This window comes from Mytilus californianus, unplaced genomic scaffold (genome assembly GCF_021869535.1).
Source record: "Mytilus californianus isolate M0D057914Y unplaced genomic scaffold, xbMytCali1.0.p SCAF_12, whole genome shotgun sequence".
Classification (NCBI taxonomy): Eukaryota; Metazoa; Mollusca; class Bivalvia; order Mytilida; family Mytilidae; genus Mytilus; species Mytilus californianus.
Window position 1 is genome coordinate 63,026,373 of NW_026262604.1, and position 13,220 is coordinate 63,039,592.

The following is a 13,220-nucleotide window of genomic DNA, read 5'->3' on the forward strand; positions in this document are numbered from 1 at the left end:
ATATTGAACTCATACCAATAGCGATCTACATCCCTATTAAATGGTAACATATATATAGTTTAATTTCATTGACAAGAAAGATTACTTAATGTAACAGTCCGGAATTTTCTGCACTGATACTGTTTAATTTTAGTAACTTTGACCTTGACCTACTGACCTCAGATTCAAAAGGGATCCTCTCATAACATGTGACCATACATGTCTTATCAAGCATGTAATGTTCTTGGATCATTCATTTATTATCTGAAACCCCCTTTCTCCACCTTTTTCAGTCTACTTTTAGTTACTATGACCTTGACATTAGAAGCAATGATCTCAAAATCTATACAAATTGCACTCTTAAAATTAAATTTTTATTCAAAGGTTTTTTATATCTATTTTTTCAAGATATAATAGAGAATGGAAACGGGAAATGTGTCAAAGAGACAAATACCCGACCAAATAGCAGAAAACAGTCTAAGGCCAAGATACACTGTTAGGAAAACTCACTTGAAAGGAGTTAAAGAACATTTCTGTATACAGCCATATAACCTCTAAGATTGGTTCCATGCATACAGGCACAGCAATAAAGGCAAGATAATACACTCCAAATAGTGGTATTAAAATCAAGGTCGACTTCGCTAATTTTCTACAAAAAAGTAATAATAAATATACAGACAAGTGTTTTTTTTAAATTAAAGTTAAGGATAAACGCCCTGATGAAATTATTGAATTTTAATTGATTTATAAGCAGATGAACGTAATTGATATTTTTATAATAATTTAATACAATGAGTTTCATGCCAACATTCTTATGCTAAAGGTAAATAATAAAGTGTTATTTAAATCTTTAAATAATTTTGAGTAAATATATTTATAACTGCCACACAGGTTAAATTATTTTTTTAGTAACTAATCGTTTTTTTGTCTTTAAATAAAATTACTAGCTGGTTTATGTGTTCAACCTTCCTCACCATTCGCACAAAATATATACATGTAACGTCTAATACATGCTGTAACGCACGTATGCACATGACCAGCATAATTAAATCGATTCTGCTCTAATTTCTAAATCACATGTCTGCTATATCTTCTACATGTTACTCTTAGATTTTACGTTGGGTTAACTTGTACTTGTTTAGAGATTGAGGGCCCCTAATGTGTACCTTGGAGTTTTTCTATTTCTTAGTCATGTGTTTGAAAAGAACAACGGAATCCGGGAGTACATTAATAATACTCACTGTATCAAAAGATCGTTGATTTTTGTTTTTGTTGCTGGTTTGTTGAGTTGTTGTTTTTCTACATAATTATGTGATATTAGATTAATTGTTGTCTTAGACATATCGTGCTCGCCAAAGACAAAATTTTAATATTACACATTTATACATGTATATCTACTATGTTCTAAAGAGTATATCATATGGGTTTTTCAATATCCCATCCGTATCAACCCAAGACACCAATATAATCCCAAGCGCTCTGCTACGGGGTGTGATATTGAAAAGCCATATCATATACACTTTTTATATACTTCAAGTAGATGTTTTTTTTTTCACGTGAGATGATGTAATTCAGATTAGGGGTTTGAGACACGAAAAAGCCTTTACAATGTCTGATATCGATGACGTGACGTCATAGAGTTTAGGGGTTTGATAAAGCTTATGTAACCGTGACTGATATCGATATCATCAAGAATGGTTGATACTGCACGATTGCCATTCATTGTATTACACATGCAGTTTACCTGTATTTACTACTAAGTATATAAAAAACATGTATATATACTATGTTCTAAACATGTTATTACATATATTACCTGTATCGCTTTGGATTCCTAGTATGCGACGCTGTTAATTTGGTATATAGAACTCTCATGATATTGACAAAAAATATGAAATTTATCTGAAAAATACAATGATAATTACAGTTATACTTACATGACGGTAGGAGAAGGAATTACAAGGTGCAGGACACATGTGTGTACACATATCACATCTGAATTTTACATTATGCAACCTAATTCAATATCAGTATTAACAAATGGTCATTAGTTAAAGTATATAAATGTGATGGTGGTTTTGTGTTTAACATCAAGTAACAAATATTACATGTTAATTTGATATAAGCACTCAATAAAAGTAGAACAACATACTATATCGGACTTTCAGCGTGCTTCCTCACAAGGTAACAGTACAGAGGAAGACATACCAACCTACCCGGAACATAATTCTGACTGTGAGCTAACTTTGCTTGTACTGGGATCCTAAATTCATTTTGCATAGCGGAGAAAGCAGCTTATACCAGTTTTGAAGTCTATTGTCTGTTAAACGTTCCCACATTCAAGGCGAGCACGATATGTACAATGTTATGAGACTTCCGATTAAAGTATATACACCAGTCACTACATAGTACGAATTCAGAAACAGACAGATGTCATATATGTTTGCTTTCTTTTCATACATCTGCAGCCTAACACATACACATATATGATTTATCCCAGGTTTTGCAGATACATGTTGTTGTTCGAATGGAAAGGATTTTGAGTTACATTGTAGCAGTAACACATTTCTTATTGCATAGATGTATCATACACTGACGTTCTTAAACTGAGTCAACTTTATACGGCCAGACAAAGATTGCATGTAAAAAGAAATCGCTTACTTTGTTATCTAACCGATAGTATCCCTTCTTTAAAAGTACTATTTGGTCACTATAGACCCGACATAAACTTTTTAATTTTTTTTCATGTAAATCATATAGATGGTTACTTTTTAACTCTGCTATAATTTATACAAGATTGTAGTACTGGCTAAAACTTGTGTAACACAGCACACTTTAAGAAATGTAATTTACGTTTTAAAAAATAAGGAAGGGGATTCCAAGAAGGGCTATCGAAAACTGTTGGCCTGATGGTGGTATTGCCTAAAAATTGTGTAAAAAGTAAAATAACAAAAATACCGAACTCCAAGGAAAATTCTGAACGGAAAGTCCCTTATCAAATGGCAAAATCAAAAGCTCAAACGCATCAAACGAATGGAAAACAAACTTGTCACCATCTTATGGTGTTTATATATCTCAACTTGTTCGATTCGCTCATGTATGTAACAACGTATATGATTTCAACGAATGAAATCTCTGTATTACTGAAAAATTATTACACCACGGTTTTCGATATCACAAACTAGTCAAACCATTTACTAAATTTTATCAACGGTACAAGGACATCATTCGTAAATATAAATCAACATGCAGACATCTTATACGTTCAGGTATTTCACATCCAATATTTTATGTTAATATTCTTTACAAAGCACAGAAATGTCGGCATTCACCTCAAAAGCTAACCAAACCTTTAAACGGACTTATTCGGTAAGGGATATAGTTACGTTTTGTTGTCAGATCATTAAGGATTGCATATCTTGGTATTAATATTGATTCACTCATAGGGTCTTTGCATCGGAAATAAACACATTTATTCTAAAACCAGTTGTTGGCATGCTACGGGTTATGTTCTTCTCATATATTTTATGATGGTATGATACTAAACCCCTAACGGGAGGGATTGTACCTGATTTTCATATGATGAAGGCATAATCTTTCAATCAGTTTAATTGAGGTCTGGAGCTGGCATATCAGTAACTGCTAGTAGTCCTTTGTTAATTTATGTATCATTGTCATTTTGCTTAGTTTCTTTTGTTACCTATTCTGACATCGGACTCGGACTTCTTTTAAACTGAGTTTTACTGTGCGTATTGCTATGTGTTTCTTTATTCTACATTGGCAAGAGGTATAGGGGGAGGGTTGAGATCTCACAAAACATGTTTAACCCCGCCGCATGTTTGCGCCTGTCCCAAGTCGGGAGCCTCTGGCCTTTGTTAGTCATGTATGTTTTTTTAATTTTAGTTCCTTTATATGTTTTGGAGTTTAGTGTGACGTCCATTTTCACTGAACCAGTACATAACTATTTAGGGGCCAGCTGAGGACCACCTCCGGGTGCGGGATTTTCTCGCTACGTTGAAGACCCATTGGTAGCCTTCGGCTGTTATCTGCTCTTTGGTCGGGTTATTGTCTCTTTGACATATTCCCCATTTCCATTCTCAATTTTATATGTCATATTCTTAACTTGGTACAGGCATTTTCTTATGAAGACAATGCTGGATTAAACCTGGTTTTATAGCTAGCTAAACCTCTACACGGTACACTTTATGAAATGTAGTTCACTATTTGAAAAATCAGGAAAGGGGTTCCAAGGAGGGCAATCGATAACTTTTATATCGGATTTTAATTAATTGCTTCATATATTGACTTACAACAACTGTGGCTGTGATTGGTCCTTTTATTATCCAGTAATAGCTGTTATCAACATCATTGGTGCTCCAGCATCTTATAATTAAACAAAATATTCAGATATTAAAATAAACCGGTATCACACGCCCAGTAGTCAGCACTTCCGCTGTTTTGACATGAATATCATCGATATGTTCACAATTACAAATTAATTGTTAACAAAACTATGAGATTTTTCGATATACTTAGGATTTTCTACCCCATGAATATATTATCTTAGCTGTATTTGGTAAAACCTTTCGGAATCTTAAGTCCTCAATGCTCATCAACTTCATACTTTGTTTTTAACCCTTTTAACTATTTTGATTCGAGCGTCACTGGTGAGTCTTTAGTAGACGAAACTCGCGTCTGGCGTACAACATTTTAACCGTTTCTACGATGAGTTTATTGATTAAAAAACACGATTTCATAAAAGTTAGCTGAACATTTTAAATTTTGTCTGATAAACAAAAGCAAGATTAGCGAAGTACGACTTCAATTCTGTATGATTAATTTCTCTGTTATATTATTTTTATGGACTTCCTTTATCATGTTCGATACATGTATCTGTTGTATTTTGAAATTCTGTTTTGTCAGATATCATTCCTCATGATTTTCTATATCATTAGAGAACTAAAATGGCCTTGCTCAATGGGTACAGCGGTAATTTGAAAATATCAACAAGTACAAAACTAATTATGGTTTATCTGACACACTGATTATTTTTTTAATTTCTGCATAGTTTGGATTTCAACAAAAACAACAATTAAAATAATAGAAGTAAATAATATCATTGGTTTATTGCTAATGGAATTTAATTAGACGATGAAATAAAACAACCAATTTAATTGACAACATTGCTAAATTTATTACTAAAGTATCGCCTATTATGAGGTAATATTTGAAATGTACTAATATGAAAATAAGAAGATGTGAGGTATGATTGCCAATGAGGCAACTCTCCACTAGAGACCAAATCACATAGAAGTTAACATCTATACAATAAGCAAAACGCACATCGCATAGTAAGCTATAAAATGCTTCATTTAATCAGTATCATGATGTAGTTCAATTCATAGTATTTTAGAAAACAGAAAACCAATACAGATTTGTCAAAGAAAATTAATAGGGTCGAGTAAGTTATCTTTTTAAATGCATTTTAAAGAAACAGCTTATTTGAATTGATACATACTTACAATGTATTTTCGTGTTTAATCCGCATAATTACCCACGGGATAACAAAAGTCGACGGTGCACCTGTTAATAGCAAAATCATAAATACATATACTTACTTTCTTAGTATATTATCAGAAATGTAGGATTTGGAATGAAACACTTAGAAATTGAAATGTCACACTAGTTATGACTGGTATTTCTCACTTTTTCATCGATTTTTATTGTGACGTAATTGGACATCATGCAATGTTATAGAATTTATAGCAAAACTAAAGTGTATCTAAATTTCAAGGTTTTAACTGTCAATTTAAGTTTTGAATTTGCCATCCTTAGTCAATCAAAAGTTGATTACTTTAAGGTTATTAGTTGTACCCCTTCATCATTGTATGATTTTATTTGATTAAAAGAATGGAAGGAAAACAGTGTAATATTTAGTGTGTCACGTGTGCAGCATGATCTGTTTACACTTCCACGTCACTAAAAGATCACTCCCAATTCTTGATTGGTTTGTGTTTCTCAGTGAAGTGTTTTGTTGACAGTCGTTTTCATGTTTTTACCATGTGTTGTCGGTATGAGTTTTATGTCCCACCCCGGTGGAGGGCACATTGAGTGTTACCCTTGTCCGTCCGTACGTTCGTTCGTACGTCAAAAAGTTAGCTTCCGTTCTCTTACTTTAGTTTGCCTCAACCAAATGTTATGAAACTTATACACAATGCGTATTACCACAAAACACAGATCAAGTTTGACTTTGGGTTGCGTCACTTTTATCGTTCTCGAGTTATGTCCCTTTATAACGTTATATGCAAGCGGGGCATCATTCTCTATTTTTTTAATATCCTTTTGTAGCTTTCTGTTCCCTTTTTTAATATCAAAGCTTTATATGTTAAAATGACGACATATTACTACTTAGGTATCAATATCAAAGACCGGATCATATTTTGATGGCACATTATAATAGTACTCCTTTATAAGTCAACTTTTGCTGCCTGGTTTTAACATCTTTCTTTATGATCTTGTCTGATTTGTGTATCATTCCAACAAATCTGTTCTTGTAGAAATAAATAATACAAACCAAACATGACCTTATCAGAACTGCAGAAATCGTAGATATTATCGGAGAAACCTAAAGTCTTCAGTACAACTACACAATGTATTAAAAAAGAGGCGAGAGAAACCAAAGCTCCAACTCTCTAGTCGAAAACAAACCGACAACGTCATGACAAAAACGAAAAAGATCAACATACAAACAACAGTATACAAAACACAACATACAAAACCAAAGACTGATCATCACGAACCCCACCAAAATCAGGGGGATCTCAGGTGCTCCGGAAGGGTAAGCAGTTCCTACCCTGCGTGTCGTACGCGTCCTGTTGCTCATATTAAAACTGAATTAGCGAATAAATGAACATACCCCATCCAAATAACAGCAGTGTCTTGTATAAAGTGGAGGATACATTGTATTTTGTAGACATGACAAATGTATGCATGTAGATCCCCTCGATAAATATCCACATAAAGTTAGTTGATAAGATGTAATAGAAGAAAGTGTACACAATTTTACACCCTATGGACTGAAAAATAAAAAAAAGGCATTTTAATGAATTATAAACATTTGATAATTTCCTTTACATTTCTACTACGGTTTCTGATAACATTTTTATGACTTATTGTATTGGCTATTTGTTAATGAATATATCTTCGTGTTTCGTGTAAAGGTGAGGCCCCTCATGGGGGCGTCCAAGTAATCACATAATCACAAATTTTTTGCCAATATAATCACATTATCATTAGTTATCTTTTTTAACAAGATAATCAAATAATCAAAAATACAGTCCTAGATTATCAAATAATCAAATTATCATGAAATATTTGGTCTGGTAATCAAATAATCACTATAAAAACGGCCAAGTAATCACATAATCAAAAACCCCACGAGGAGGCTCAAAGGTTTTTGCCTTGTTTTTTAATACTGAACGTACATGTACGATGACCTGTAAATGTCCACATCTTTGTCCTTTAGTCTTTTATAGGTAGTATATTTTACTAATGCAACTTTTTTTTATGTACGTATGGATAACAATTTCATTGAACTATTTTTAAACATCATATTAAGAACGCATGTACTTTGTTCATTTTCATCATATCAGCGATAGTTGTGTTTCAGAATTTTTGAAGATTGCAAAATAAATTGGAATAAAACCCACCAGCACAATAAAGAACTGTGGACATGCATGTCTCTTTTTTACCTTTAAATGGACTTTCTGGTGTAAACGCGGTACACACAGTAGCACAGTAATATGGTCGTTACCATATGCTGTAGTTCTTTGATTAGAGAGATATTACAATAAGGTGAAAGTTAAATATCACACTGTTACTTTCGCAATCGGTTTATAATTTTGATTATTCCGTGATAAAGATAAAGTCGCAACCATATCTTCTGGCTAAAATTGTATCATAGGAAAGAAAAGGGCGAACATCAAACTTCTCGAACAAGATTTGTCTCTAGATGTTGCAAAATTTAAACTACGCGAAAACCACTGTACAGCACATTTTTTGTTGGCCGCAGAAGCATTGGAAAGAACTTACAGCTCTTCTATGAAAGCATGCAAAGCAAACCTTTGATCAACTTGCTTGCTATGTTTGCTTGGATGTTTGCAAACAATAGGTAGGCGGAGTTTCAGTCTGTTTTATATATACTGGAATTTGATTGGACAATAAAAATTGACATGCAATGAAGTTAATATTTATTGTCCAATCAAATTCCATTATATAGTAAACAGACTTAAACAGACTACCTACCTTTTGTTTGCAAACATCCAAACAAACATAGCAAGCAAGTTGGTTTGCTTTGCATGCTTTTATAGAAGAGCTGTAATAAGTTTATGCATTTATAAAACGTAGATAACTAATTACAGTTTGACACGACACATGTATTTTTAATTTTGTAACTTATCAAAAGTTATTGATCAATGTTTCATCATGTATTCATGAGAAAGGTTAAATATTCTACAAGTCGAGTGCTCCTTGGGTATATTTGATGATGCAGTGAAATACAATGCACATTACAATAAGAACACTTATGTTGGTATGTCATTAATGACTAGAACAATGATCTATCACGCTAAAAATCCCTCGTAAATCTACTATTTCATCTGATGCGTATCTATGTGATAAAAATTAAACATGTATTGAAATCTGAGGTCATGTTTTTTGTCTAAAAACAAACATGACGATGATTTATAGAAGTATTATCAATGTTACTTTGTGGAATAATATTCAGTAGTTAAATAATGAATATTTATTTTATCTATTGCACTCCATTTTAAAACACTTAAGCGATTAAAATTTTATCAGATAAAAGTAAGCACTTTTCATTTTTTAACATTTCTACAGAATAATGCTTTTGTAATAAACTATTGTATCATCATTCTGTAAAGATATATGTTTATTACAATGTTGCAGATATGATCGTTACTATCTGATAAAGACATTAGTGCTTAGTTTTATCTCTGCTTTGCTGATGGTTGCTGCATACAGCAAAACAATTGATACATCCCGCCATTGTGTTATTGTGCTATTGTCTTTTTTTTGTATTCTTGTCTTTCATTTTTGCTTACTAGTATGTGCTTTGTCAATAAAGTGTCTACATGTCATTTTGTATATCTTTGTTAACATAGTTATTTGTTTTTATAGTGATTAAGATTATAATACAATGTGGACTGGCTGCTGCACCCCAATTTTTGACATTTTTACCTTTTCTGTCTGTTTGTTTTGCTCACACATTGTTGTCAATATAATGGAATTTTGTGCGACTGTCATAGTAGTGAGAGGTTTAGCTAGCTATAAAACCAGCTTTAATTCTCCATTTTTTACATAAAGAAATGCCTGTACCAAGTCAGTAATATGACAGTTGTTTTCCATTCGTTTGATGTGTTTGAGCGTATGATTTTGCCATTTGTTAAGGGACTTTCCGTTTTGAATTTTCCTTGGAGTTCGGTATTTTTGTTATTCACTACTTTTTGAAATTATTCTTTCGACACTTTTACAGACGCCATTATGATTTGTTTGACCGTCATGGAATATCTCTGTTACCGATTGACAATGATAATTCCATATGTCGTAAACACAATGCCGTCCTTTGTTCATCGATTACGACACCAATCCATGCGACATATCACCGATTGTTGACTTGCATAAGGTAACACGACCAGTAAACTAAATATTTCTTATCATCCTGTGATATCTGAGTCCGTTCCCCGCACTTTTGTAGGGTTCGTGATGCTCAATCTCTAGTGTTTTGTGTGTAAAATGTTGTGTTTTGTGTGTAAAATGTTGTGTTTTGTATGTAGTATGTTGTGTTTTGTGTGTAGCTCTATAGTATAGCTCTATATGGTTTTGAAGCCCTAAAGTAAAAGAGGGTCAAAATTATGCCAGTAGGAAAACATTATTTTTCCAGCAATATAAGACATCTTTGTAATAACTTTTAAACATAACTGTGATACCTGCCCAAACGATAGGATATTTTTATTCTCATCCGTACTATATATACTGTTGATTTCAGGGATAACATAACTGTCCTTTATAAGACATATGATCGACCTAAAGATGAATGAGACAAACATATTGATGTGGATCGTGTTCCGCTGGCAGTGAAGATTTCTGAAATAATATAAAAACACAAAATATTAAAACGGTGCGACGAACAACAATAAAAACAGACAATATATGGTAAAAATGACGAAAGAACAATCAACAATAACACTGAAAACCGAGAAACACGAACCGTACCGAAAACCGGGGATGAAGTCAGGTGGGAAGGGTAAATAGTTCCTACTCTACATGTGGCACCCGTCGTGTTGCTTAAGCGATAAAAATCAGGTAATAAGTCGCTATCGGTGATGTCAAAATCAAGAAAATGAGGATTGAATAGTGTTTACGACAAGTGGAACATATCCGTAATTACAGAATAATTCGAAAACAACGATTATTTTACGCAAAAGAAACACGGTCAATTTCCCAGTTTGTATTGCAGCAGTAATGCCATTTTCAGAAGTCTTCATGTTAAATCCTTATACTACAGCTTTATCCTGCCATTACTATATGTATAGTATATATCTGAATATTTAATAGTACCATAAACATACATAATAAGTAAACATACGACATCCTTCTTTCAGAACATTTTCACTTAAATTAAGTTTTGTCCAAATTACTATTAAGGATGTGCAATATAATAATGTCTATTTGGGATTATAAAATGTATCATATCGTCGCAGGGCTTCCAAAATGTCTTATATGATTATTTTTTGTTGTTGCTAAAACTACTTTTTCACACAAACCGGCTTGGCGGGAGGAAATTTCTGATACTACTTTTCCAAAATATCATATCAAAACATTTGAAATAAGACATTGACAACATTGCCAATCTCAATTGTTAGTAAAGTTTGCTTCCAAAATGTTGAATGTAAACTTGAAAATTGTTGTATAATGGTTTTGGGAATAAAAAATTTGTACATTTCTTTATTTCTGCGAAAATAAGGCTAGTTTTTGTGTTATCCAGAAATGTGCAAGTTTTTATTTCACAGCCATTCACAAAGATGTTCACATACGACATTCGGGAAGCAAACATTTCAACCAAATTTTCAAAGCCTGTTTGTGAGATTTTGTTGATGTTGAAAAATTAACAATTATGGAGACGTATTTTATTCGATATCTTAACTTAAAATAAATAAATGCATATTGTCATGATTTAACAAAAAAAAAAAAATGGAATTTCTTGAAAGTAGTCGACCCTCCCCTATTTTTCTTTCTTTTATTTAGAACACGCATGTCATTACATTTATTACGTTCTTTCTACGCATAGTGCATTGACTGACAGCAAGAAAATAAAATCCACGACTCAAAATTCCATTATTCCATTAATCTCTACATACCTAAAATACAGCATAATACTGACAGCTATAAGTAATGACAGCAACGATATACTGTATCCAACATCATACAGTATCTGAATGTATCGCATGTGCTCCTAATAAAACAGATTTACCATGTTGATTGTTAACATACTAAAATACTTATGCAATAGATTTATAACAATTATTTCAGAACTCTTAAGAATGTAAGATAACTACATACCGTTGGTATTAATATTGAGAAGAAACTAGATGACAGCATTTTTTGGGGTAGATTTATTTCTCCAATAGTTTAAAATTTGTTGATATTTCCATTATAGTTTGATTTGTTGATATTTCCCCGATATAAGTTATGATTTATCGATATTATAGTTTATAATTTGTTGATATTTCCCCGACAGTTTATAGTTTGTTAATATTTCCCCGATATAGGTTATGATTTATTGATATTTCCTTGAGAGTTTACAATTTGTTGATATTTCGCCGATAGTTTATAATTTGTTGATATTTTCCCGATATAGATTATGATTTGTTGATATTATACCGACATAGTTTATAATTTGTTGATATGTTTCCGATAGTTTATAATTTGCTGATATTTTCCCCGATGTAGTATATGATTTGTCAATATTTCCCCTATATTTCACCGATAAGGTTGATTATTAGCTGTTATTTCCCCGATATAGTTTATAATTAGCTAACATTCCCTAGAAAAATTTTATAATTCAATTTAAGTGATATTTCTCCGATATAGTTTATCATTTGTTGATATTTCCCCGATATAAATTATAATTTAATGATATTACCCCGATTTAGTTAATGATGATATATAAAGACAAGGATTTGAAATGAACGTTCGGTCGAAAAGGGCAAAATGAAAATCTATAACAAAACCAGCAATAAATTCTATCAAATATCAGCAATTGTTATAGATGAAGGAGATAGCAGATGACCGATATAAAACCTTACTAGTAATTTTTAACTTAGATATAATATTTTTGAAATCACACGAAAACCAGGAGTAAAAAAAATAAATTAAGGAAACTATCTTAAATGTACATATTTGAAGGAAATAAAACCGAAACTATTTATTGTTTTGAAAACGCCATCTTATGTTCAATCTATAGTGTAAAGATTAGGAGATTAGGAGTTCCGGAAATTTTTCAGTGACTTTACGACTTCTGGTAACATAAACTCATCATTGATACATTTTCTTTCTCTTAACAAAATACTAGTAATCTAAGATCAACACTGCCTTGGTGAGTTGGCATATTGAATGATCTCAAATTCTACACAAAACGGTATCAACATTTACTTTCACAATAGCAGGAAATAAAACACGCCCACTACCCCAATATTAAACATACAAGGTGTCCACGTGTTCGCTTTTAACCAATGATATTCCTAGAAATGTATAAGAGGTAAGATGCTTACCTTCACAATAGCAGGAACCACTGATGGCGATTTATAGTTCAGTATACTTGGATCAAAGCATCCAGATAAGTTTGTCCAGGTTTTATTAAAGATCGGATGAACGTACCACTCACCATTCCGTAAACATTTTCTTGATGCATTACCTGAAAATAAAGGAAGACTTGTAATTCATTTACAATAGAAAAGAAAGTATATGGGGTATCCATTCATGACACAAAATCAGAACATGCACAGCAAAAACACAAAAAGCAAAGGAACAGTGCTTTTATTGCCGTTCTTTATCTCAAAGTCACAATGATGCCTTCAATACGGAGCAAAAACACTCTCCTTACTGCAAATTTAAGACAACCAATAGCACCGTTTGAGTGGACTTGTATAGAAACGGGCACA

At 32.4% G+C, this 13,220-nt stretch overlaps 1 protein-coding gene across 4 annotated transcripts in view; it reads right to left on the minus strand.

Moving 5' to 3' along the window:
* The window catches only part of LOC127722167 (parathyroid hormone/parathyroid hormone-related peptide receptor-like), a 68,674-nt gene that overhangs the window by 2,583 nt on the left and 52,871 nt on the right, over positions 1 to 13,220 (minus strand). For all 4 annotated transcript variants that reach the window (XM_052229040.1, XM_052229042.1, XM_052229041.1 and 1 more), the window contains 8 exons: positions 12,831 to 12,973; positions 11,418 to 11,512; positions 9,987 to 10,143; positions 6,896 to 7,055; positions 5,502 to 5,562; positions 4,290 to 4,362; positions 1,796 to 1,881; positions 490 to 628 (listed from right to left, as the gene is read on the minus strand). In XM_052229040.1, coding sequence (XP_052085000.1) covers positions 490 to 628; positions 1,796 to 1,881; positions 4,290 to 4,362; positions 5,502 to 5,562; positions 6,896 to 7,055; positions 9,987 to 10,143; positions 11,418 to 11,512; positions 12,831 to 12,973 — 914 coding nt within the window. The remainder of the gene's footprint in view (positions 1 to 489; positions 629 to 1,795; positions 1,882 to 4,289; positions 4,363 to 5,501; positions 5,563 to 6,895; positions 7,056 to 9,986; positions 10,144 to 11,417; positions 11,513 to 12,830; positions 12,974 to 13,220) is intronic.